General features: G+C 40.4%; 3 protein-coding genes across 3 annotated transcripts; all 3 read right to left on the bottom strand.

The window, feature by feature from the left end:
* Positions 1-1,810: 1,810 nt before the first annotated feature.
* Positions 1,811-3,271, bottom strand: LOC118478045 (NUAK family SNF1-like kinase 2). Its single transcript, XM_035970938.1, has 3 exons — positions 2,726-3,271; positions 2,169-2,296; positions 1,811-1,928 (listed from the first exon to the last, which is right to left on the bottom strand). The coding sequence occupies exons 1-3, from the start codon at positions 3,269-3,271 to the stop codon at positions 1,811-1,813; spliced, it is 792 nt and encodes a 263-aa protein (XP_035826831.1).
* Positions 3,272-6,660: 3,389 nt separating this feature from the next.
* LOC101849224 (NUAK family SNF1-like kinase 2) lies at positions 6,661-8,120 on the bottom strand. The gene is made up of 3 exons (XM_005102844.1): positions 7,575-8,120; positions 7,019-7,146; positions 6,661-6,778 (listed from the first exon to the last, which is right to left on the bottom strand). The coding sequence occupies exons 1-3, from the start codon at positions 8,118-8,120 to the stop codon at positions 6,661-6,663; spliced, it is 792 nt and encodes a 263-aa protein (XP_005102901.1).
* Positions 8,121-12,278: 4,158 nt separating this feature from the next.
* LOC106012351 (probable cell cycle serine/threonine-protein kinase CDC5 homolog) lies at positions 12,279-18,586 on the bottom strand. The gene is made up of 2 exons (XM_013085092.1): positions 17,819-18,586; positions 12,279-12,984 (listed from the first exon to the last, which is right to left on the bottom strand). The coding sequence occupies exons 1-2, from the start codon at positions 17,884-17,886 to the stop codon at positions 12,366-12,368; spliced, it is 687 nt and encodes a 228-aa protein (XP_012940546.1). The 5' UTR covers positions 17,887-18,586; the 3' UTR covers positions 12,279-12,365.
* Between the last annotated feature and the right edge of the window lie 8,466 nt (positions 18,587-27,052).

The following is a 27,052-nucleotide window of genomic DNA, read 5'->3' on the forward strand; positions in this document are numbered from 1 at the left end:
AATTACTTACAACTAATGAAAATTAATTACTTGGAAAACTACATTTCAGCTCCATGACAAAAAGGATAGCGCGTGTGTGTGTGTGTGTGTGTGTGTGTGTGTGTGTGTGTGTGTGTGTGTGTGTGTGTGTGTGTGTGTGTATGTGTGTGTGTATGTGTGTGTGTGTGTGTGTTTGTGTTTGTAAGGGAGAGTGTGTCTGGGAGATGTCGTTTGAAAGTTGAAAAAAGTCTGCCTGTAAGTATGCATCTGTGTCAATTTTCTGTGAGAGGCTGATAAGGAAATTTTACAGAAAACTGAACAACAGTTAGTAACAAAAACAGAATGAAAGGTGTTTTAGAGGACAACACGAGGGAATAGCTTAATTAAGTGATCAAGGGAACTGCACATCGCGTGACTTGTTCTCAAGGTTAAAGTAACCCAAACATCTTCACCCATTAATTCTTTACCTAAAAGTTTATAACCCTTGGATGCAAATGAAAGGATCCTTTTGAGTTAGGAGGAAAAAAATAATTCTGGGCCATATGGTTTGTGACATTCCTCAATCTCCAACAGTCTACGTCTGCACGATACTGTGAACTCGATCCATTCCGTGGTTTTCCGATGTCTTATCTGTGGGTACATAGCGCTGCTGTTGAGAGCTTGGTTGTGTGGCACAACACATGTTTGTCCTGTGAACCTTTCTGCATTTATGTATTTTGGTTGGGCTACGGGCATTCTAACCTTCCAACCTATTGGAGTTGAAATAATCCTTACCGTGTGATTTGGAGTGGTATTTGCACAACGCTACACTTCGAGCAGGAAACAAAAACATGTATTAGTAATGAGATGCCATACAGACTTCTGAATGGAGTTACAAAACATACCGATGAAATAAAACTACTTTGTTTTTTTTGTGTTGGCATCATCGCCTTTTCCCTCTCAGTTTCCACGGGCTTGGGACCGTCTCAGGGTACACTGTACACCGAGGCCTGATTAAAAAGACGGCGCTACCGAGCGCTCACGTCTGGGGTATGTTAGTTGTTAGTCAGTTTAAGAATGTTAGTTTTATGGGTTGGGTCAGTCAACAAATTGGATGTTAGAAATTAGTCTATTTTGTTAATTAAAGTAAGTTATAGCTACAGTTTGCATTCTATTGATTTAACGATTGAGTAGTTGTTATTGAAACAGCTGGAAAAAGACAAAACAAAGTAGCCGATTAAACCAAGCGCTGCCCCCACAGTGGCTGGAATAATTTCGGCTCGTTAGTAACACATTAATGAAAACACAGAAATGCACGTACGAGACAAGACATTTCAGAGTTAGATAAAATGGAAACTTTTTAGTTACTGTGAGACAACTATGTTAGTAAAGTAAAATAGAGAAAATGCTGTGTCCACTTCGTAGATAGCAGGTCCCCCCTCAGCGGTAGTGAGGGTAACAAATCACCAGCAGCATGTGTAAAGTCCTCGTCAACTCCCCATTACTCACATGATGACTTCAGCTGGTGATGTACAGGCCCTGAGCTTGCCTTGGTGTGTCCAAGACACCTGCTTCCTGCCTCATTGAGTTTTCTGTTGGTTACGACAAACACGAGTGCAAAATATGTGTCGTTGAGTGGACAAATTTGTAAGTAAACTAAAAGTTAAAGTAGTGTAGTACATTTCAAAAACCAAAATAGCAATTCAATTCAATTATTAGGTGAATTAGGTAAACGGAAATGGGTGAAATATAAGAAAACTAGAAACAACTTCAACACCATATTTTGTTAGAAAGTGCTAAAATGAAGAAAGAAAAGAGGAAAAAAAGTATGCAAATACAGCACTTGCACTCGTTACAGAGAGTCTATGATTACCCTGAACTGCTGAAAGCGCTCACGAAGGAATTCCAGGAGATGGCAGACTGAAAGTCGGAGTCGTGGGTTGTTCTGTACAAGCCTGTAGAGCACAAACCTGTGGAGTAAGCAAAAATACTCAGATAAATAATCGGCAACATCAAGTGAAAGCAAGTATTCATATTATGGTAAATGGAAATTTCTGAATATTCTACGTAACAGACTACAAGTATGTATTTTCTTTAAAAAACCAACATATTACTATTTTATTTTTCATTTACAAGGAATCAACAGCACTCATCTAAAAGTAAAGAAAGCTGCATTGGGTTAGGATCCAAAGTAAAGAATGTCTCGTTACCTGAAGAAGCCCAAGAGCGGCATTAGGGTTCTGTCGGATTTCACAGCGTGCAGAAGATCCTCTCCATCGCGAGGTTTTCGTTTGAAGACAAGAAACCACAGCGTTGCTCCAAGTGCGTACGCGTCCGTCTGTAGAGAATAAGTGGAAAAAAGAGTTGGTCAATAGTGAGCAAATGGTTCCAAGCAACAGCATATTGCTGCAGTATACAAAGACCTTCAGGGAGCACGCAGAAAAAAAAGAAAGGGAAAATACAATTATCTACTAGCACGCAATAGTGACAAACAAGATTACACCAGACAAACAAAGAAAGGATGTTATGCATATTATAACCCAATAACAAAAACCACAGCGCATTTACAATTTTTAAATAAAATTACTTGTTTACAACAGAATAAAAACATACAATAAATTTACAGCAGAAACAAAGCCACAAAAACATACCGACAGACAAACAAACAAACCAAACATCAGGACAACTTTTACACAACATTAAACTTAAACAAATCAAACACGCAAATAAACAAGCTCACTAAGTAGAAAACTCTGCAGTTACTCACCAGAAAAGGATCTACGGTGATGTCACTCTGGATCTCTGGAGCGAGATAGCCTTTTGTTCCGAGTACGTTCTTGCTGCTCACTCTGTTTTGTCCGTGCGCCAGAAGGCGGGACATTCCCAGGTCACCGAGAATAGCGTTGTTGGATTCATCCAGGAATACGTTGGCAGGCTTCACGTCCCCGTGTACAGCCCACCTGTTGTGAAGATATCTCAGTGCACAGGCGGTCTGCACGAAGCAGCGCTCTAACTGCTCCCTGTTGAGACGGTGACGCGCATCATGCAAAGATCCTCGTGAGCACAGAGGCATGCAGATAGCTACAAAGTCCTTGCACTTTACTGCCCAGTCCATCTTCATGATGTGCGGATGCGAAGCGTAGTCCATGAAACTGATTTCGTGAAAAATCTCCAGCCAACTGTCCCGGCCTTGGCAGTCTGTGAGACGTATCTTCTTGATGGCCTTGCGAATGGAGTTGTCGTCTTCCATTGCCGCTTCCAGAACTTGAACCGGCGTGATCGTCTTCTGGCACAGAACACGCACTTGCCTCATCTTCACGGATGACCAAAAGTCACCAGAAATGAACTTCACCAAAGGAACTGAAAAACTTTCCATACTTGAAAATTCACGACAGATGTTGAGAAACGATACTCAGGCACACTGAAAAAGCAACGACCTCTCACTGTAAAAGCGTTACGGTGAACTGGAGGATGTCCAGGTCTGCTGACTTTATATTCCCTGTTGCTCCTCCCTTTCCCCTATCACCGCCAATCAAAATCCTAGTAAGGTTCATGTCAAATGAAGGATTAACAAAGTGTGGATAGTTGATTATGCGTAGTTGTTATTTACATGGCTAGAGTTTTTGTAACATCGATTGTGCTGATGTCCAAGACGAATAAAGACCTATTGTTTCCTTCTCCAAGGTGTGAAACAACATCACTGGAGGGGGAAACAACGCTGAAACGGCCTTTGTTGTCCAGTATTCACAACGTCTTCGTGTTGTTGGCTGCACGTTGCAATAGCGGCCAGCGTGTCATAAGGATTCCATTGAGCCAACTCTGCCCTGAGTATCAAAACAAATAAAAACACCCTGAAGCTACACGTGCTTACTAAAATCAACAACCTTTTGTCATCATTGAAATCCAAACAGTGAGGGTATGAGAGAGAGAGAGAGAGCGATGTTGGACAATACAGATAATTAAGAGCAAGATAGTGTTCCGATACTATAATCTTGAGCATTAAATTCCTCACAAGAAAAGAAAATACTCACTTTAAAACTACATTTCAAGTTCCATATCTAAAAGCAGAAATCTGTAGATTCTGTGTGGGTGCGTGTGTGTATGCGTATGCTTGAGTGTGTATGTGAGAGAATCGTGTGAGAGACGAGACTGAGAGTGGGTCTGCCTGTGAGTTTGTTTCTCTGTTTATTTTAGTGGTGAAAAAGTGAATTTCACAGAAAACGTAATGCTGGTAAAAATTAAAAAAAAAAACAACCTAACTAACCAACGAAAACGAAGGACGGGCTTTTCAGAGTACGAATTGAGGGGAAAGTTTAACTAAGTAAACAGCACTTGGTGGGACTTGTTCTCCATATGATATAACAAAAACCAAACTTTTTAATCTTTACGCCGCTAAATTTTGTTGCATTTTTTTCCGTTCGATGTTGGCTCACTGAGAGAAAGTCCCTGGAGCAAATGATGTTTTAAAAAATGGGATACATGCTTTGGGCGAAAATTTTTTTAAAAAAGGATTAACTCAGCCAGGTCAGTTTTTTATATTTTAAATAGTAGATGTTTCCGTGGCTAGCATTTTTCTGTGACTGATCGTGCTGTAGTCGAAAATGAATAAAGATCTATTGTTTCCATCTCCAAGATATGAAACAACATCGTCTCAGGGTAAAAAACCCACTGAAATGGCTTTTGTTGAAGTGTTTATAACATCTGGTTGTTGGTGGCTGTATGACGCAGTAGCGGCCAGCACATCATTTGGACTCCATTGAGAGTACTCTGTTATAGCAGGTATTAAAAAAATACGCTCAAGATTCAAGTCTTTTGTTGACGTTGAAATCAAAACAGTGAGGTTTGGCTAGAGGGAAATCGGCAGAACAAATTAATGAGCAAGGTAATAGGCAGCTCCCAGAATTTTGAGTAAGAAATTACTTACAACTAATGAAAATTAATTACTTGGAAAACTACATTTCAGCTCCATGACAAAAAGGATAGAATTCTTGATTCTGTATGGGTCCTTGCGTGTGTGTGTGTGTGTGTGTGTGTGTGTGTGTGTGTGTGTGTGTGTGTGTGTGTGTGTGTGTGTGTGTATGTGTGTGTGTATGTGTGTGTGTGTGTGTTTGTATGTCGTTTGAAAGTTGAAAAAAGTCTGCCTGTAAGTATGCATCTCATCTGTGTCAATTTTCTGTGAGAGGCTGATAAGGAAATTTTACAGAAAATTTTACAGAAAACTGAACAACAGTTAGTAAGAGGACAACACGAGGGGTGTTTTAGAGGACAACACGAGGGAATAGCTTAATTAAGTGATCAAGGGAACTGCACATCGCGTGACTTGTTCTCAATTAAAGTAACCCAAACATCTTCACCCATTGGATGCAAATGAAAGGATCCTTTTGAGTTAGGAGGAAGAAAATAATTCTGGGCCATATGGTTTGTGACATTCCTCAATCTCCAACAGTCTACGTCTGCACGATACTGTGAACTTGATCCATTCCGTGGTTTTCCGATGTCTTATCTGTGGGTACATAGCGCTGCTGTTGAGAGCTTGGTTGTGTGGCACAATACATGTTTGTCCTGTGAACCTTTCTGCATTTATGTATTTTGATTGGGCGACGGGCATTCTAACCTTCCTACCTATTGGAGTTGAAATAATCCTTACCGTGTGATTTGGAGTGGTATTTGCACAACGCTACACTTCGAGCAGGAAACAAAAACATGTCTTAGTAATGAGATGCTATACAGACTTCTGAATGGAGTTACAAAACATACCGATGAAATAAAACTACTTTGTTTTTTATGTTGGCATCATCGCCTTTTCCCTCTCAGTTTCCACGGGCTTGGGACCGTCTCAGGGTACACTGTACACCGAGGCCTGATTAAAAAGACGGCGCTACCGAGCGCTCACGTCTGGGGTATGTTAGTTGTTAGTCAGTTTAAGAATGTTAGTGTTATGGGTTGGGTCAGTCAACAAATTGGATGTTAGAAATTAGTACATTTTGCTAATTAAAGTAAGTTATAGCTACAGTTTGCATTCTAGTGATTTAACGATTGAGTAGTTGTTATTGAAACAGCTGAAAAAAGACAAAACAAAGTAGCCGATTAAACCAAGCGCTGCCCCCACAGTGGCTGGAATAATTTCGGCTCGTTAGTAACACATTAATGAAAACACAGAAATGCACGTACGAGACAAGACATTTCAGAGTTAGATAAAATGGAAACTTTTTAGTTACTGTGAGACAACTATGTTAGTAAAGTAAAATAGAGAAAATGCTGTGTCCACTTCGTAGGTAGCAGGTCCCCCCTCAGCGGTAGTGAGGGTAACAACTCACCAGCAACATGTGTAAAGTCCTCGTCAACTCCCCATTACTCACATGATGACTTCAGCTGGTGATGTACAGGCCCTGAGCTTGCCTTGGTGTGTCCAAGACACCTGCTTCCTGCCTCATTGAGTTTTCTGTCGGTTAAGACAAACACGAGTGCAAAATATGTGTCGTTGGGTGGACAAATTTGTAAGTAAACTAAAAGTTAAAGCAGTGTAGTACATTTCAAAAACCAAAATAGCAATTCAATTCAATTATTAGGTGAATTAGGTAAACGGAAATGGGTGAAATATAAGAAAACTAGAAACAACTTCAACACCATATTTTGTTAGAAAGTGCTAAAATGAAGAAAGAAAAGAGGAAAAAAAGTATGCAAATACAGCACTTGCACTCGTTACAGAGAGTCTATGATTACCCTGAACTGCTGAAAGCGCTCACGAAGGAATTCCAGGAGATGGCAGACTGAAAGTCGGAGTCGTGGGTTGTTCTGTACAAGCCTGTAGAGCACAAACCTGTGGAGTAAGCAAAAATACTCAGATAAATAATCGGCAACATCAAGTGAAAGCAAGTATTCATATTATGGTAAATGGAAATTTCTGAATATTCTACGTAACAGACTACAAGTATGTATTTTCTTTAAAAAACCAACATATTACTATTTTATTTTTCATTTACAAGGAATCAACAGCACTCATCTAAAAGTAAAGAAAGCTGCATTGGGTTAGGATCCAAAGTAAAGAATGTCTCGTTACCTGAAGAAGCCCAAGAGCGGCATTAGGGTTCTGTCGGATTTCACAGCGTGCAGAAGATCCTCTCCATCGCGAGGTTTTCGTTTGAAGACAAGAAACCACAGCGTTGCTCCAAGTGCGTACGCGTCCGTCTGTAGAGAATAAGTGGAAAAAAGAGTTGGTCAATAGTGAGCAAATGGTTCCAAGCAACAGCATATTGCTGCAGTATACAAAGACCTTCAGGGAGCACACAGAAAAAAAGAAAGGGAAAATACAATTATCTACTAGTACGCAATAGTGACAAACAAGATTACACCAGACAAACAAAGAAAGGATGTTATGCATATTATAACCCAATAACAAAAGCCACAGCGCATTTACAATTTTTAAATAAAATTACTTGTTTACAACAGAATAAAAACATACAATAAATTTACAGCAGAAACAAAGCCACAAAAACATACCGACAGACAAACAAACAAACCAAACATCAGGACAACTTTTACACAACATTAAACTTCAACAAATCAAACACGCAAATAAACAAGCTCACTAAGTAGAAAACTCTGCAGTTACTCACCAGAAAAGGATCTACGGTGATGTCACTCTGGATCTCTGGAGCGAGATAGCCTTTTGTTCCGAGTACGTTCTTGCTGCTCACTCTGTTTTGTCCGTGTGCCAGAAGGCGGGACATTCCCAGGTCACCGAGAATAGCGTTGTTGGATTCATCCAGGAATACGTTGGCAGGCTTCACGTCCCCGTGTACAGCCCACCTGTTGTGAAGATATCTCAGTGCACAGGCCGTCTGCACGAAGCAGCGCTCTAACTGCTCCCTGTTGAGACGGTGACGCGCATCATGCAAAGATCCTCGTGAGCACAGAGGCATGCAGATAGCTACAAAGTCCTTGCACTTTACTGCCCAGTCCATCTTCATGATGTGCGGATGCGAAGCGTAGTCCATGAAACTGATTTCGTGAAAAATCTCCAGCCAACTGTCCCGGCCTTGGCAGTCTGTGAGACGTATCTTCTTGATGGCCTTGCGAATGGAGTTGTCGTCTTCCATTGCCGCTTCCAGAACTTGAACCGGCGTGATCGTCTTCTGGCACAGAACGCGCACTTGCCTCATCTTCACGGATGACCAAAAGTCACCAGAAATGAACTTCACCAAAGGAACTGAAAAACTTTCCATACTTGAAAATTCACGACAGATGTTGAGAAACGATACTCAGGCACACTGAAAAAGCAACGACCTCTCACTGTAAAAGCGTTACGGTGAACTGGAGGATGTCCAGGTCTGCTGACTTTATATTCCCTGTTGCTCCTCCCTTTCCCCTATCACCGCCAATCAAAATCCTAGTAAGGTTCATGTCAAATGAAGGATTAACAAAGTGTGGATAGTTGATTATGCGTAGTTGTTATTTACATGGCTAGAGTTTTTGTAACATCGATTGTGCTGATGTCCAAGACGAATAAAGACCTATTGTTTCCTTCTCCAAGGTGTGAAACAACATCACTGGAGGGGGAAACAACGCTGAAACGGCCTTTGTTGTCCAGTATTCACAACGTCTTCGTGTTGTTGGCTGCATGTTGCAATAGCGGCCAGCGTGTCATAAGGATTCCATTGAGCCAACTCTGCCCTGAGTATCAAAACAAATAAAAACACCCTGAAGCTACACGTGCTTACTAAAATCAACAACCTTTTGTCATCATTGAAATCCAAACAGTGAGGGTATGAGAGAGAGAGAGAGAGCGATGTTGGACAATACAGATAATTAAGAGCAAGATAGTGTTCCGATACTATAATCTTGAGCATTAAATTCCTCACAAGAAAAGAAAATACTCACTTTAAAACTACATTTCAAGTTCCATATCTAAAAGCAGAAATCTGTAGATTCTGTGTGGGTGCGTGTGTGTATGCGTATGCTTGAGTGTGTATGTGAGAGAATCGTGTGAGAGACGAGACTGAGAGTGGGTCTGCCTGTGAGTTTGTTTCTCTGTTTATTTTAGTGGTGAAAAAGTGAATTTCACAGAAAACGTAATGCTGGTAAAAATTAAAAAAAAAACAACCTAACTAACCAACGAAAACGAAGGACGGGCTTTTCAGAGTACGAATTGAGGGGAAAGTTTAACTAAGTAAACAGCACTTGGTGGGACTTGTTCTCCATATGATATAACAAAAACCAAACTTTTTAATCTTTACGCCGCTAAATTTTGTTGCATTTTTTCCGTTCGATGTTGGCTCACTGAGAGAAAGTCCCTGGAGCAAATGATCTTTTAAAAAATGGGATACATGCTTTGGGCTAAAAAAAAATTAAAAAGGATTAACTCAGCCAGGTCAGTTTTTATATTTTAAATAGTAGATGTTTCCGTGGCTAGCATTTTTCTGTGACTGATCGTGCTGTAGTCGAAAATGAATAAAAATCTATTGTTTCCATCTCCAAGATATGAAACAACATCGTCTCAGGGTAAAAAACCCACTGAAATGGCTTTTGTTGAAGTGTTTATAACATCTGGTTGTTGGTGGCTGTATGACGCAGTAGCGGCCAGCACATCATTTGGACTCCATTGAGAGTACTCTGTTATAGCAGGTATTAAAAAAATACGCTCAAGATTCAAAAGTCTTTTGTTGACGTTGAAATCAAAACAGTGAGGTTTGGCTAGAGGGAAATCGGCAGAACAAATTAATGAGCAAGGTAATAGGCAGCTCCCAGAATTTTGAGTAAGAAATTACTTACAACTAATGAAAATTAATTACCTGGAAAACTACATTTCAGCTCCATGACAACCTTGCGTGTTTGTGTGTGTGTGTGTGTGTGTGTGTGTGTGTGTGTGTGTGTGTGTGTGTGTGTGTGTGTGTGTGTGTGTGTGTGTGTGTGTGTGTATGTGTGTGTGTATGTGTGTGTGTGTGTGTGTGTGTGTGTGTCTGGGAGATGTCGTTTGAAAGTTGAAAAAAGTCTGCCTGTAAGTATGCATCTGTGTCAATTTTCTGTGAGAGGCTGATAAGGAAATTTTACAGAAAACTGAACAACAGTTAGTAACAAAAACAGAATGAAAGGTGTTTTAGAGGACAACACGAGGGAATAGCTTAATTAAGTGGAACAACAGTTAGTAACAAAAACAGAATGAAAGAAGGTTAAAGTAACCCAAACATCTTCACCCATTAATTCTTTACCTAAAAGTTTATAACCCTTGGATGCAAATGAAAGGATCCTTTTGAGTTAGGAGGAAAAAAATAATTCTGGGCCATATGGTTTGTGGCATTCCTCAATCTCCAACAGTCTACGTCTGCACAATACTGTGAACTTGATCCATTCCGTGGTTTTCCGATGTCGTATCTGTGGGTACATAGCGCTGCTGTTGAGAGCTTGGTTGTGTGGCACAATACATGTTTGTCCTGTGAACCTTTCTGCATTTATGTATTTTGATTGGGCGACGGGCATTCTAACCTTCCTACCTATTGGAGTTGAAATAATCCTTACCGTGTGATTTGGAGTGGTATTTGCACAACGCTACACTTCGAGCAGGAAACAAAAACATGTCTTAGTAATGAGATGCTATACAGACTTCTGAATGGAGTTACAAAACATACCGATGAAATAAAACTACTTTGTTTTTTTATGTTGGCATCATCGCCTTTTCCCTCTCAGTTTCCACGGGCTTGGGACCGTCTCAGGGTACACTGTACACCGAGGCCTGATTAAAAAGACGGCGCTACCGAGCGCTCACGTCTGGGGTATGTTAGTTGTTAGTCAGTTTAAGAATGTTAGTGTTATGGGTTGGGTCAGTCAACAAATTGGATGTTAGAAATTAGTACATTTTGCTAATTAAAGTAAGTTATAGCTACAGTTTGCATTCTAGTGATTTAACGATTGAGTAGTTGTTATTGAAACAGCTGAAAAAAGACAAAACAAAGTAGCCGATTAAACCAAGCGCTGCCCCCACAGTGGCTGGAATAATTTCGGCTCGTTAGTAACACATTAATGAAAACACAGAAATGCACGTACGAGACAAGACATTTCAGAGTTAGATAAAATGGAAACTTTTTAGTTACTGTGAGACAACTATGTTAGTAAAGTAAAATAGAGAAAATGCTGTGTCCACTTCGTAGGTAGCAGATCCTCCCTCAGCGGTAGTGAGGGTAACAACTCACCAGCAACATGTGTAAAGTCCTCGTCAACTCCCCATTACTCACATGATGACTTCAGCTTGTGATGTACAGGCCCTGAGCTTGCCTTGGTGTGTCCAAGACACTTGCTTCCTGCCTCATTGAGTTTTCTGTTGGTTAAGACAAACACGAGTGCAAAATATGTGTCGTTGGGTGGACAAATTTGTAAGTAAACTAAAAGTTAAAGTAGTGTAGTACATTTCAAAAACCAAAATAGCAATTCAATTCAATTATTAGGTGAATTAGGTAAACGGAAATGGGTGAAATATAAGAAAACTAGAAACAACTTCAACACCATATTTTGTTAGAAAGTGCTAAAATGAAGAAAGAAAAGAGGAAAAAAAGTATGCAAATACAGCACTTGCACTCGTTACAGAGAGTCTATGATTACCCTGAACTGCTGAAAACGCTCACAAAGGAATTCCAGGAGATGGCAGACTGAAAGTCGGAGTCGTGGGTTGTTCTGTACAAGCCTGTAGAGCACAAACCTGTGGAGTAAGCAAAAATACTCAGATAAATAATCGGCAACATCAAGTGAAAGCAAGTATTCATATTATGGTAAATGGAAATTTCTGAATATTCTACGTAACAGACTACAAGTATGTATTTTCTTTAAAAAACCAACATATTACTATTTTATTTTTCATTTACAAGGAATCAACAGCACTCATCTAAAAGTAAAGAAAGCTGCATTGGGTTAGGATCCAAAGTAAAGAATGTCTCGTTACCTGAAGAAGCCCAAGAGCGGCATTAGGGTTCTGTCGGATTTCACAGCGTGCAGAAGATCCTCTCCATCGCGAGGTTTTCGTTTGAAGACAAGAAACCACAGCGTTGCTCCAAGTGCGTACGCGTCCGTCTGTAGAGAATAAGTGGAAAAAAGAGTTGGTCAATAGTGAGCAAATGGTTCCAAGCAACAGCATATTGCTGCAGTATACAAAGACCTTCAGGGAGCACACAGAAAAAAAGAAAGGGAAAATACAATTATCTACTAGTACGCAATAGTGACAAACAAGATTACACCAGACAAACAAAGAAAGGATGTTATGCATATTATAACCCAAAAACAAAAGCCACAGCGCATTTACAATTTTTAAATAAAATTACTTGTTTACAACAGAATAAAAACATACAATAAATTTACAGCAGAAACAAAGCCACAAAAACATACCGACAGACAAACAAACAAACCAAACATCAGGACAACTTTTACACAACATTAAACTTCAACAAATCAAACACGCAAATAAACAAGCTCACTAAGTAGAAAACTCTGCAGTTACTCACCAGAAAAGGATCTACGGTGATGTCACTCTGGATCTCTGGAGCGAGATAGCCTTTTGTTCCGAGTACGTTCTTGCTGCTCACTCTGTTTTGTCCGTGTGCCAGAAGGCGGGACATTCCCAGGTCACCGAGAATAGCGTTGTTGGATTCATCCAGGAATACGTTGGCAGGCTTCACGTCCCCGTGTACAGCCCACCTGTTGTGAAGATATCTCAGTGCACAGGCGGTCTGCACGAAGCAGCGCTCTAACTGCTCCCTGTTGAGACGGTGACGCGCATCATGCAAAGATCCTCGTGAGCACAGAGGCATGCAGATAGCTACAAAGTCCTTGCACTTTACTGCCCAGTCCATCTTCATGATGTGCGGATGCGAAGCGTAGTCCATGAAACTGATTTCGTGAAAAATCTCCAGCCAACTGTCCCGGCCTTGGCAGTCTGTGAGACGTATCTTCTTGATGGCCTTGCGAATGGAGTTGTCGTCTTCCATTGCCGCTTCCAGAACTTGAACCGGCGTGATCGTCTTCTGGCACAGAACGCGCACTTGCCTCATCTTCACCAAAAGTCACCAGAAATGAACTTCACCAAAGGAACTGAAAAACTTTCCATACTTGAAAATTCACGACAGATGTTGAGAAACGATACTCAGGCACACTGAAAAAGCAACGACCTCTCACTGTAAAAGCGTTACGGTGAACTGGAGGATGTCCAGGTCGGCTGACTTTATATTCCCTGTTGCTCCTCCCTTTCCCCTATCACCGCCAATCAAAATCCTAGTAAGGTTCATGTCAAATGAAGGATTAACAAAGTGTGGATAGTTGATTATGCGTAGTTGTTATTTACATGGCTAGAGTTTTTGTAACACCGACCGTGCTGTTGTCCAAGACGAATAAAGACCTATTGTTTCCTTCTCCAAGGTGTGAAACAACATCACTGGAGGGTGAAACAACGCTGAAACGGCCTTTGTTGTCCAGTATTCACAACGTCTTCGTGTTGTTGGCTGCACGTTGCAATAGCGGCCAGCGTGTCATAAGGATTCCATTGAGCCAACTCTGCCCTGAGTATCAAAACAAATAAAAACACCCTGAAGCTACACGTGCTTACTAAAATCAACAACCTTTTGTCATCATTGAAATCCAAACAGTGAGGGTATGAGAGAGAGAGAGCGATGTTGGACAATACAGATAATTAAGAGCAAGATAGTGTTCCGATACTATAATCTTGAGCATTAAATTCCTCACAAGAAAAGAAAATACTCACTTTAAAACTACATTTCAAGTTCCATATCTAAAAGCAGAAATCTGTAGATTCTGTGTGGGTGCGTGTGTGTATGCGTATGCTTGAGTGTGTATGTGAGAGAATCGTGTGAGAGACGAGACTGAGAGTGGGTCTGCCTGTGAGTTTGTTTCTCTGTTTATTTTAGTGGTGAAAAAGTGAATTTCACAGAAAACGTAATGCTGATAAAAATTTAAAAAAACAACAACCTAACTAACCAACGAAAACGAAGGACGGGCTTTTCAGAGTACGAATTGAGGGGAAAGTTTAACTAAGTAAACAGCACTTGGTGGGACTTGTTCTCCATATGATATAACAAAAACCAAACTTTTTAATCTTTACGCCGCTAAATTTTGTTACATTTTTTTCCGTTCGATGTTGGCTCACTGAGAGAAAGTCCCTGGAGCAAATGATCTTTTAAAAAATGGGATACATGCTTTGGGCTAAAAAAAATTTTAAAAGGATTAACTCAGCCAGGTCAGTTTTTTATATTTAAAATAGTAGATGTTTCCGTGGCTAGCATTTTTCTGTGACTGATCGTGCTGTAGTCGAAAATGAATAAAGATCTATTGTTTCCATCTCCAAGATATGAAACAACATCGTCTCAGGGTAAAAAACCCACTGAAATGGCTTTTGTTGAAGTGTTTATAACATCTGGTTGTTGGTGGCTGTATGACGCAGTAGCGGCCAGCACATCATTTGGACTCCATTGAGAGTACTCTGTTATAGCAGGTATTAAAAAAATACGCTCAAGATTCAAGTCTTTTGTTGACGTTGAAATCAAAACAGTGAGGTTTGGCTAGAGGGAAATCGGCAGAACAAATTAATGAGCAAAGTAATAGGCAGCTCCCAGAATTTTGAGTAAGAAATTACTTACAACTAATGAAAATTAATTACTTGGAAAACTACATTTCAGCTCCATGACAAAAAGGATAGAATTCTTGATTCTGTATGGGTCCTGTATGCGCGCGTGTGTGTGTGTGTGTGTGTGTGTGTGTGTGTGTGTGTGTGTGTGTGTGTGTGTGTGTGTGTGTGTGTGTGTGTGTGTGTGTGTGTGTGTGTGTGTTTGTGTTTGTAAGGGAGAGTGTGTCTGGGAGATGTCGTTTGAAAGTTGAAAAAAGTCTGTATCAATTTTCTGTGAGCGGCTGAACAACAGTTAGTAACAAAAACAGAATGAAAGGTGTTTTAGAGGACAGAATGAAAGGTGTTTTAGAGGACAACACGAGGGAATAGCTTAATTAAGTGATCAAGGGAACTGCACATCGCGTGACTTGTTCACCCATTAATTCTTGACCTAAAAGTTTATAACCTTTGGATGCAAATGAAAGGATCCTTTTGAGTTAGGAGGGAAAAAATAATTCTGGGCCATATGGTTTGTGACATTCCTCAATCTCCAACAGTCTACGTCTGCACAATACTGTGAACTTGATCCATTCCGTGGTTTTCCGATGTCTTATCTGTGGGTACATGGCGCTGCTGTTGAGAGCTTGGTTGTGTGGCACAACACATGTTTGTCGTGTGAACCTTTCTGCATTTCTGCATTTTGATTGGGCGACGGGCATTCTAACCTTCCTACCTATTGGAGTTGAAATAATCCTTACCGTGTGATTTGGAGTGGTATTTGCACAACGCTACACTTCGAGCAGGAAACAAAAACATGTATTAGTAATGAGATGCTATACAGACTTCTGAATGGAGTTACAAAACATACCGATGAAATAAAACTACTTTGTTTTTTTATTTTGGCATCATCGCCTTTTCCCTCTCAGTTTCCACGGGCTTGGGACCGTCTCAGGGTACACTGTACACCGAGGCCTAATTAAAAAGACGGCGCTACCGAGCGCTCACGTCTGGGGTATGTTAGTGGTTAGTCAGTTTAAGAATGTTAGTGTTATGGGTTGGGTCAGTCAACAAATTGGATGTTAGAAATTAGTATATTTTGCTAATTAAAGTAAGTTATAGCTACAGTTTGCATTCTAGTGATTTAACGATTGAGTAGTTGTTATTGAAACAGCTGAAAAAAAAAAAGTAGCCGATTAAACCAAGCGCTGCCCCCACAGTGGCTGGAATAATTTCGGCTCGTTAGTAACACATTAATGAAAACACAGAATTGCAAGTACGAGACAAGACATTTCAGAGTTAGATAAAAATGGAAACTTTTTAGTTACTGTGAGACAACTATGTTAGTAAAGTAAAATAGAGAAAATGCTGTGTCCACTTCGTAGGTAGCAGGTCCCCCCTCAGCGGTAGTGAGGGTAACAACTCACCAGCAACATGTGTAAAGTCCTCGTCAACTCCCCATTACTCACATGATGACTTCAGCTGGTGATGTACAGGCCCTGAGCTTGCCTTGGTGTGTCCAAGACACCTGCTTCCTGCCTCATTGAGTTTTCTGTTGGTTAAGACAAACACGAGTGCAAAATATGTGTCGTTGGGTGGACAAATTTGTAAGTAAACTAAAAGTTAAAGTAGTGTAGTACATTTCAAAAACCAAAATAGCAATTCAATTCAATTATTAGGTGAATTAGGTAAACGGAAATGGGTGAAATATAAGAAAACTAGAAACAACTTCAACACCATATTTTGTTAGAAAGTGCTAAAATGAAGAAAGAAAAGAGGAAAAAAAGTATGCAAATACAGCACTTGCACTCGTTACAGAGAGTCTATGATTACCCTGAACTGCTGAAAGCGCTCACGAAGGAATTCCAGGAGATGGCAGACTGAAAGTCGGAGTCGTGGGTTGTTCTGTACAAGCCTGTAGAGCACAAACCTGTGGAGTAAGCAAAAATACTCAGATAAATAATCGGCAACATCAAGTGAAAGCAAGTATTCATATTATGGTAAATGGAAATTTCTGAATATTCTACGTAACAGACTACAAGTATGTATTTTCTTTAAAAAACCAACATATTACTATTTTATTTTTCATTTACAAGGAATCAACAGCACTCATCTAAAAGTAAAGAAAGCTGCATTGGGTTAGGATCAAAAGTAAAGAATGTCTCGTTACCTGAAGAAGCCCAAGAGCGGCATTAGGGTTCTGTCGGATTTCACAGCGTGCAGAAGATCCTCTCCATCGCGAGGTTTTCGTTTGAAGACAAGAAACCACAGCGTTGCTCCAAGTGCGTACGCGTCCGTCTGTAGAGAATAAGTGGAAAAAAGAGTTGGTCAATAGTGAGCAAATGGTTCCAAGCAACAGCATATTGCTGCAGTATACAAAGACCTTCAGGGAGCACACAGAAAAAAAGAAAGGGAAAATACAATTATCTACTAGTACGCAATAGTGACAAACAAGATTACACCAGACAAACAAAGAAAGGATGTTATGCATATTATAACCCAATAACAAAAGCCACAGCGCATTTACAATTTTAAAATAAAATTACTTGTTTACAACAGAATAAAAACATACAATAAATTTACAGCAGAAACAAAGCCACAAAAACATACCGACAGACAAACAAACAAACCAAACATCAGGACAACTTTTACACAACATTAAACTTAAACAAATCAAACACGCAAATAAACAAGCTCACTAAGTAGAAAACTCTGCAGTTACTCACCAGAAAAGGATCTACGGTGATGTCAGTCTGGATCTCTGGAGCGAGATAGCCTTTTGTTCCGAGTACGTTCTTGCTGCTCACTCTGTTTTGTCCGTGTGCCAGAAGGCGGGACATTCCCAGGTCACCGAGAATAGCGTTGTTGGATTCATCCAGGAATACGTTGGCAGGCTTCACGTCCCCGTGTACAGCCCACCTGTTGTGAAGATATCTCAGTGCACAGGCGGTCTGCACGAAGCAGCGCTCTAACTGCTCCCTGTTGAGACGGTGACGCGCATCATGCAAAGATCCTCGTGAGCACAGAGGCATGCAGATAGCTACAAAGTCCTTGCACTTTACTGCCCAGTCCATCTTCATGATGTGCGGATGCGAAGCGTAGTCCATGAAACTGATTTCGTGAAAAATCTCCAGCCAACTGTCCCGGCCTTGGCAGTCTGTGAGACGTATCTTCTTGATGGCCTTGCGAATGGAGTTGTCGTCTTCCATTGCCGCTTCCAGAACTTGAACCGGCGTGATCGTCTTCTGGCACAGAACGCGCACTTGCCTCATCTTCACGGATGACCAAAAGTCACCAGAAATGAACTTCACCAAAGGAACTGAAAAACTTTCCATACTTGAAAATTCACGACAGATGTTGAGAAACGATACTCAGGCACACTGAAAAAGCAACGACCTCTCACTGTAAAAGCGTTACGGTGAACTGGAGGATGTCCAGGTCTGCTGACTTTATATTCCCTGTTGCTCCTCCCTTTCCCCTATCACCGCCAATCAAAATCCTAGTAAGGTTCATGTCAAATGAAGGATTAACAAAGTGTGGCTAGTTGATTATGCGTAGTTGTTATTTACATGGCTAGAGTTTTTGTAACATCCATTGTGCTGATGTCCAAGACGAATAAAGACCTATTGTTTCCTTCTCCAAGGTGTGAAACAACATCACTGGAGGGGGAAACAACGCTGAAACGGCCTTTGTTGTCCAGTATTCACAACGTCTTCGTGTTGTTGGCTGCATGTTGCAATAGCGGCCAGCGTGTCATAAGGATTCCATTGAGCCAACTCTGCCATGAGTATCAAAACAAATAAAAACACCCTGAAGCTACACGTGCTTACTAAAATCAACAACCTTTTGTCATCATTGAAATCCAAACAGTGAGGGTATGAGAGAGAGAGAGAGCGATGTTGGACAATACAGATAATTAAGAGCAAGATAGTGTTCCGATACTATAATCTTGAGCATTAAATTCCTCACAAGAAAAGAAAATACTCACTTTAAAACTACATTTCAAGTTCCATATCTAAAAGCAGAAATCTGTAGATTCTGAAATCTGTAGATTCTGTGTGGGTGCGTGTGTGTATGCGTATGCTTGAGTGTGTATGTGAGAGAATCGTGTGAGAGACGAGACTGAGAGTGGGTCTGCCTGTGAGTTTGTTTCTCTGTTTATTTTAGTGGTGAAAAAGTGAATTTCACAGAAAACGTAATGCTGGTAAAAATTAAAAAAAAAACAACCTAACTAACCAACGAAAACGAAGGACGGGCTTTTCAGAGTACGAATTGAGGGGAAAGTTTAACTAAGTAAACAGCACTTGGTGGGACTTGTTCTCCATATGATATAACAAAAACCAAACCTTTTAATCTTTACGCCGCTAAATTTTGTTGCATTTTTTTCCGTTCGATGTTGGCTCACTGAGAGAAAGTCCCTGGAGCAAATGATCTTTTAAAAAATGGGATACATGCTTTGGGCTAAAAAAAAATTAAAAAGGATTAACTCAGCCAGGTCAGTTTTTATATTTTAAATAGTAGATGTTTCCGTGGCTAGCATTTTTCTGTGACTGATCGTGCTGTAGTCGAAAATGAATAAAGATCTATTGTTTCCATCTCCAAGATATGAAACAACATCGTCTCAGGGTAAAAAACCCACTGAAATGGCTTTTGTTGAAGTGTTTATAACATCTGGTTGTTGGTGGCTGTATGACGCAGTAGCGGCCAGCACATCATTTGGACTCCATTGAGAGTACTCTGTTATAGCAGGTATTAAAAAAATACGCTCAAGATTCAAAAGTCTTTTGTTGACGTTGAAATCAAAACAGTGAGGTTTGGCTAGAGGGAAATCGGCAGAACAAATTAATGAGCAAGGTAATAGGCAGCTCTGAGCAAGGTAATAGGCAGCTCCCAGAATTTTGAGTAAGAAATTACTTACAACTAATGAAAATTAATTACCTGGAAAACTACATTTCAGCTCCATGACAAAAAGTATAGAATTCTTGATTCTGTATGGGTGCTCCTGTATGTGTGTGTGTGTGTGTGTGTGTGTGTGTGTGTGTGTGTGTGTGTGTGTGTGTGTATGTGTGTGTGTATGTGTGTGTGTGTGTGTGTGTGTTTGTGTTTGTAAGGGAGAGTGTGTCTGGGAGATGTCGTTTGAAAGTTGAAAAAAGTCTGCCTGTAAGTATGCATCTGTGTCAATTTTCTGTGAGAGGCTGATAAGGAAATTTTACAGAAAACTGAACAACAGTTAGTAACAAAAACAGAATGAAAGGTGTTTTAGAGGACAACACGAGGGAATAGCTTAATTAAGTGATCAAGGGAACTGCACATCGCGTGACTTGTTCTCAAGGTTAAAGTAACCCAAACATCTTCACCCATTAATTCTTGACCTAAAAGTTTATAACCTTTGGATGCAAATGAAAGGATCCTTTTGAGTTAGGAGGAAAAAAATAATTCTGGGCCATATGGTTTGTGACATTCCTCAATCTCCAACAGTCTACGTCTGCACGATACTGTGAACTTGATCCATTCCGTGGTTTTCCGATGTCTTATCTGTGGGTACATAGCGCTGCTGTTGAGAGCTTGGTTGTGTGGCACAACACATGTTTGTCCTGTGAACCTTTCTGCATTTATGTATTTTGATTGGGCGACGGGCATTCTAACCTTCCAACCTATTGGAGTTGAAATAATCCTTACCGTGTGATTTGGAGTGGTATTTGCACAACGCTACACTTCGAGCAGGAAACAAAAACATGTCTTAGTAATGAGATGCTATACAGACTTCTGAATGGAGTTACAAAACATACCGATGAAATAAAACTACTTTGTTTTTTTATGTTGGCATCATCGCCTTTTCCCTCTCAGTTTCCACGGGCTTGGGACCGTCTCAGGGTACACTGTACACCGAGGCCTGATTAAAAAGACGGCGCTACCGAGCGCTCACGTCTGGGGTATGTTAGTTGTTAGTCAGTTTAAGAATGTTAGTGTTATGGGTTGGGTCAGTCAACAAATTGGATGTTAGAAATTAGTACATTTTGCTAATTAAAGTAAGTTATAGCTACAGTTTGCATTCTAGTGATTTAACGATTGAGTAGTTGTTATTGAAACAGCTGAAAAAAGACAAAACAAAGTAGCCGATTAAAACAAGCGCTGCCCCCACAGTTGCTGGAATAATTTCGGCTCGTTAGTAACACATTAATGAAAACACAGAAATGCACGTACGAGACAAGACATTTCAGAGTTAGATAAAATGGAAACTTTTTAGTTACTGTGAGACAACTATGTTAGTAAAGTAAAATAGAGAAAATGCTGTGTCCACTTCGTAGGTAGCAGGTCCCCCCTCAGCGGTAGTGAGGGTAACAACTCACCAGCAACATGTGTAAAGTCCTCGTCAACTCCCCATTACTCACATGATGACTTCAGCTGGTGATGTACAGGCCCTGAGCTTGCCTTGGTGTGTCCAAGACACCTGCTTCCTGCCTCATTGAGTTTTCTGTTGGTTAAGACAAACACGAGTGCAAAATATGTGTCGTTGGGTGGACAAATTTGTAAGTAAACTAAAAGTTAAAGTAGTGTAGTACATTTCAAAAACCAAAATAGCAATTCAATTCAATTATTAGGTGAATTAGGTAAACGGAAATGGGTGAAATATAAGAAAACTAGAAACAACTTCAACACCATATTTTGTTAGAAAGTGCTAAAATGAAGAAAGAAAAGAGGAAAAAAAGTATGCAAATACAGCACTTGCACTCGTTACAGAGAGTCTATGATTACCCTGAACTGCTGAAAGCGCTCACGAAGGAATTCCAGGAGATGGCAGACTGAAAGTCGGAGTCGTGGGTTGTTCTGTACAAGCCTGTAGAGCACAAACCTGTGGAGTAAGCAAAAATACTAAGATAAATAATCGGCAACCTCAAGTGAAAGCAAGTATTCATATTATGGTAAATGGAAATTTCTGAATATTCTACGTAACAGACTACAAGTATGTATTTTCTTTAAAAAACCAACATATTACTATTTTATTTTTCATTTACAAGGAATCAACAGCACTCATCTAAAAGTAAAGAAAGCTGCATTGGGTTAGGATCCAAAGTAAAGAATGTCTCGTTACCTGAAGAAGCCCAAGAGCGGCATTAGGGTTCTGTCGGATTTCACAGCGTGCAGAAGATCCTCTCCATCGCGAGGTTTTCGTTTGAAGACAAGAAACCACAGCGTTGCTCCAAGTGCGTACGCGTCCGTCTGTAGAGAATAAGTGGAAAAAAGAGTTGGTCAATAGTGAGCAAATGGTTCCAGGCAACAGCATATTGCTGCAGTATACAAAGACCTTCAGGGAGCAGCAGAAAAAAGAAAGGGAAAATACAATTATCTACTAGTACGCAATAGTGACTAACAAGATTACACCAGACAAACAAAGAAAGGATGTTATGCATATTATAACCCAATAACAAAAGCCACAGCGCATTTACAATTTTTAAATAAAATTACTTGTTTACAACAGAATAAAAACATACAATAAATTTACAGCAGAAACAAAGCCACAAAAACATACCGACAGACAAACAAAAAAACCAAACATCAGGACAACTTTTACACAACATTAAACTTAAACAAATCAAACACGCAAATAAACAAGCTCACTAAGTAGAAAACTCTGCAGTTACTCACCAGAAAAGGATCTACGGTGATGTCACTCTGGATCTCTGGAGCGAGATAGCCTTTTGTTCCGAGTACGTTCTTGCTGCTCACTCTGTTTTGTCCGTGTGCCAGAAGGCGGGACATTCCCAGGTCACCGAGAATAGCGTTGTTGGATTCATCCAGGAATACGTTGGCAGGCTTCACGTCCCCGTGTACAGCCCACCTGTTGTGAAGATATCTCAGCGCACAGGCGGTCTGCACGAAGCAGCGCTCTAACTGCTCCCTGTTGAGACGGTGACGCGCATCATGCAAAGATCCTCGTGAGCACAGAGGCATGCAGATAGCTACAAAGTCCTTGCACTTTACTGCCCAGTCCATCTTCATGATGTGCGGATGCGAAGCGTAGTCCATGAAACTGATTTCGTGAAAAATCTCCAGCCAACTGTCCCGGCCTTGGCAGTCTGTGAGACGTATCTTCTTGATGGCCTTGCGAATGGAGTTGTCGTCTTCCATTGCCGCTTCCAGAACTTGAACCGGCGTGATCGTCTTCTGGCACAGAACGCGCACTTGCCTCATCTTCACGGATGACCAAAAGTCACCAGAAATGAACTTCACCAAAGGAACTGAAAAACTTTCCATACTTGAAAATTCACGACAGATGAGAAACGATACTCAGGCACACTGAAAAAGCAACGACCTCTCACTGTAAAAGCGTTACGGTGAACTGGAGGATGTCCAGGTCTGCTGACTTTATATTCCCTGTTGCTCCTCCCTTTCCCCTATCACCGCCAATCAAAATCCTAGTAAGGTTCATGTCAAATGAAGGATTAACAAAGTGTGGATAGTTGATTATGCGTAGTTGTTATTTACATGGCTAGAGTTTTTGTAACATCCATTGTGCTGATGCCCAAGACGAATAAAGACCTATTGTTTCCTTCTCCAAGGTGTGAAACAACATCACTGGAGGGTGAAACAACGCTGAAACGGCCTTTGTTGTCCAGTATTCACAACGTCTTCGTGTTGTTGGCTGCATGTCGCAATAGCGGCCAGCGTGTCATAAGGATTCCATTGAGCCAACTCTGCCCTGAGTATCAAAACAAATAAAAACACCCTGAAGCTACACGTGCTTACTAAAATCAACAACCTTTTGTCATCATTGAAATCCAAACAGTGAGGGTATGGGAGAGGGATGTTGGACAATACAGATAATTAAGAGCAAGATAGTGTTCCGATACTATAATCTTGAGCATTAAATTCCTCACAAGAAAAGAAAATACTCACTTTAAAACTACATTTCAAGTTCCATATCTAAAAGCAGAAATCTGTAGATTCTGTGTGGGTGCGTGTGTGTATGCGTATGCTTGAGTGTGTATGTGAGAGAATCGTGTGAGAGACGAGACTGAGAGTGGGTCTGCCTGTGAGTTTGTTTCTCTGTTTATTTTAGTGGTGAAAAAGTGAATTTCACAGAAAACGTAATGCTGGTAAAAATTTAAAAAAACAGCAACCTAACTAACCAACGAAAACGAAGGACGGGCTTTTCAGAGTACAAATTGAGTGGAAAGTTTAACTAAGTAAACAGCACTTGGTGGGACTTGTTCTCCATATGATATAACAAAAACCAAACTTTTTAATCTTTACGCCGCTAAATTTTGTTGCATTTTTTTCCGTTCGATGTTGGCTCACTGAGAGAAAGTCCCTGGAGCAAATGATCTTTTAAAAAATGGGATACATGCTTTGGGCTAAAAAAAAATTTTTTAAGGATTAACTCAGCCAGGTCAGTTTTTTATATTTTAAATAGTAGATGTTTCCGTGGCTAGCATTTTTCTGTGACTGATCGTGCTGTAGTCGAAAATGAATAAAGATCTATTGTTTCCATCTCCAAGATATGAAACAACATCGTCTCAGGGTAAAAAACCCACTGAAATGGCTTTTGTTGAAGTGTTTATAACATCTGGTTGTTGGTGGCTGTATGACGCAGTAGCGGCCAGCACATCATTTGGACTCCATTGAGAGTACTCTGTTATAGCAGGTATTTAAAAAAGTACGCTAAAGATTCAAAAGTCTTTTGTTGACGTTGAAATCAAAACAGTGAGGTTTGGCTAGAGGGAAATCGGCAGAACAAATTAATGAGCAAGGTAATAGGCAGCTCCCAGAATTTTGAGTAAGAAATTACTTACAACTAATGAAAATTAATTACCTGGAAAACTACATTTCAGCTCCATGACAAAAAGTATAGAATTCTTGATTCTGTATGGGTCCTTGCGTGTGTGTGTGTGTGTGTGTGTGTGTATGTGTGTGTGTGTGTATGTGTGTGTGTATGTGTGTGTGTGTGTGTGTGTGTGTGTGTGTGTGTGTGTGTGTGTGTGTGTTTGTAAGGGAGAGTGTGTCTGGGAGATGTCGTTTGAAAGTTGAAAAAAGTCTGGCTGTAAGTATGCATCTGTGTCAATTTTCTGTGAGAGGCTGATAAGGAAATTTTACAGAAAACTGAACAACAGTTAGTAACAAAAACAGAATGAAAGGTGTTTTAGAGGACAACACGAGGGAATAGCATAATTAAGTGACCAAGGGAACTGCACATCGCGTGACTTGTTCTCAAGGTTAAAGTAACCCAAACATCTTCACCCATTAATTCTTGACCTAAAAGTTTATAACCTTTGGATGCAAATGAAAGGATCCTTTTGAGTTAGGAGGAAGAAAATAATTCTGGGCCATATGGTTTGTGACATTCCTCAATCTCCAACAGTCTACGTCTGCACGATACTGTGAACTCGATCCATTCCGTGGTTTTCCGATGTCTTATCTGTGGTTACATAGCGCTGCTGTTGAGAGCTTGGTTGTGTGGCACAACACATGTTTGTCCTGTGAACCTTTCTGCATTTATGTATTTTGATTGGGCGACGGGCATTCTAACCTTCCTACCTATTGGAGTTGAAATAATCCTTACCGTGTGATTTGGAGTGGTATTTGCACAACGCTACACTTCGAGCAGGAAACAAAAACATGTCTTAGTAATGAGATGCTATACAGACTTCTGAATGGAGTTACAAAACATACCGATGAAATAAAACTACTTTGTTTTTTATGTTGGCATCATCGCCTTTTCCCTCTCAGTTTCCACGGGCTTGGGACCGTCTCAGGGTACACTGTACACCGAGGCCTGATTAAAAAGACGGCGCTACCGAGCGCTCACGTCTGGGGTATGTTAGTTGTTAGTCAGTTTAAGAATGTTAGTGTTATGGGTTGGGTCAGTCAACAAATTGGATGTTAGAAATTAGTATATTTTGCTAATTAAAGTAAGTTATAGCTACAGTTTGCATTCTAGTGATTTAACGATTGAGTAGTTGTTATTGAAACAGCTGAAAAAAGACAAAACAAAGTAGCCGATTAAACCAAGCGCTGCCCCCACAGTGGCTGGAATAATTTCGGCTCGTTAGTAACACATTAATGAAAACACAGAAATGCACGTACGAGACAAGACATTTCAGAGTTAGATAAAATGGAAACTTTTTAGTTACTGTGAGACAAATATGTTAGTAAAGTAAAATAGAGAAAATGCTGTGTCCACTTCGTAGGTAGCAGGTCCCCCCTCAGCGGTAGTGAGGGTAACAACTCACCAGCAACATGTGTAAAGTCCTCGTCAACTCCCCATTACTCACATGATGACTTCAGCTGGTGATGTACAGGCCCTGAGCTTGCCTTGGTGTGTCCAAGACACCTGCTTCCTGCCTCATTGAGTTTTCTGTTGGTTACGACAAACACGAGTGCAAAATATGTGTCGTTGGGTGGACAAATTTGTAAGTAAACTAAAAGTTAAAGTAGTGTAGTACATTTCAAAAACCAAAATAGCAATTCAATTCAATTATTAGGTGAATTAGGTAAACGGAAATGGGTGAAATATAAGAAAACTAGAAACAACTTCAACACCATATTTTGTTAGAAAGTGCTAAAATGAAGAAAGAAAAGAGGAAAAAAAGTATGCAAATACAGCACTTGCACTCGTTACAGAGAGTCTATGATTACCCTGAACTGCTGAAAGCGCTCACGAAGGAATTCCAGGAGATGGCAGACTGAAAGTCGGAGTCGTGGGTTGTTCTGTACAAGCCTGTAGAGCACAAACCTGTGGAGTAAGCAAAAATACTCAGATCAATAATCGGCAACATCAAGTGAAAGCAAGTATTCATATTATGGTAAATGGAAATTTCTGAATATTCTACGTAACAGACTACAAGTATGTATTTTCTTTAAAAAACCAACATATTACTATTTTATTTTTCATTTACAAGGAATCAACAGCACTCATCTAAAAGTAAAGAAAGCTGCATTGGGTTAGGATCCAAAGTAAAGAATGTCTCGTTACCTGAAGAAGCCCAAGAGCGGCATTAGGGTTCTGTCGGATTTCACAGCGTGCAGAAGATCCTCTCCATCGCGAGGTTTTCGTTTGAAGACAAGAAACCACAGCGTTGCTCCAAGTGCGTACGCGTCCGTCTGTAGAGAATAAGTGGAAAATGACAAAAAGTATAGAACTCTTGATTCTGTATGGGTCCTTGCGTGTGTGTGTGTGTGTGTGTGTGTGTGTGTGTGTGTGTGTGTGTGTATGTGTGTGTGTATGTGTGTGTGTGTGTGTGTGTGTGTGTGTGTGTGTTTGTGTTTGTAAGGGAGAGTGTGTCTGGGAGATGTCGTTTGAAAGTTGAAAAAAATCTGCCTGTAAGTATGCATCTGTGTCAATTTTCTGTGAGAGGCTGATAAGGAAATTTTACAGAAAACTGAACAACAGTTAGTAACAAAAACAGAATGAAATGTGTACCGTCTCCCAATTACTGTAAACTCTCTGATCTCGCCTGGAAGAGTAGATTTTATAGGCTAGGCTAGCGTGTTTCGTGAAAT

Source organism: Aplysia californica, unplaced genomic scaffold (assembly GCF_000002075.1).
Source record: "Aplysia californica isolate F4 #8 unplaced genomic scaffold, AplCal3.0 scaffold00344, whole genome shotgun sequence".
Taxonomy (NCBI): Eukaryota; Metazoa; Mollusca; class Gastropoda; order Aplysiida; family Aplysiidae; genus Aplysia; species Aplysia californica.

Excerpts from the sequence above, each read along its gene's own strand:
- LOC106012351 (XM_013085092.1), bottom strand. The coding sequence starts at position 17,886 with ATGGAAAGTTTTTCAGTTCCTTTGGTGAAGTTCATTTCTGGTGACTTT. Across the intron at positions 12,985-17,818 it reads TGGTCATCCGTGAAGATGAG|GCAAGTGCGCGTTCTGTGCC; the intron begins GCAAGTGCGCGT and ends GGTGAAGATGAG.
- LOC118478045 (XM_035970938.1), bottom strand. The coding sequence starts at position 3,271 with ATGAGGCAAGTGCGTGTTCTGTGCCAGAAGACGATCACGCCGGTTCAA. Across the intron at positions 2,297-2,725 it reads TCACCGTAGATCCTTTTCTG|ACGGACGCGTACGCACTTGG; the intron begins GTGAGTAACTGC and ends TATTCTCTACAG. Across the intron at positions 1,929-2,168 it reads CCGCTCTTGGGCTTCTTCAG|GTTTGTGCTCTACAGGCTTG; the intron begins GTAACGAGACAT and ends CTTACTCCACAG.
- LOC101849224 (XM_005102844.1), bottom strand. The coding sequence starts at position 8,120 with ATGAGGCAAGTGCGCGTTCTGTGCCAGAAGACGATCACGCCGGTTCAA. Across the intron at positions 7,147-7,574 it reads TCACCGTAGATCCTTTTCTG|ACGGACGCGTACGCACTTGG; the intron begins GTGAGTAACTGC and ends TATTCTCTACAG. Across the intron at positions 6,779-7,018 it reads CCGCTCTTGGGCTTCTTCAG|GTTTGTGCTCTACAGGCTTG; the intron begins GTAACGAGACAT and ends CTTACTCCACAG.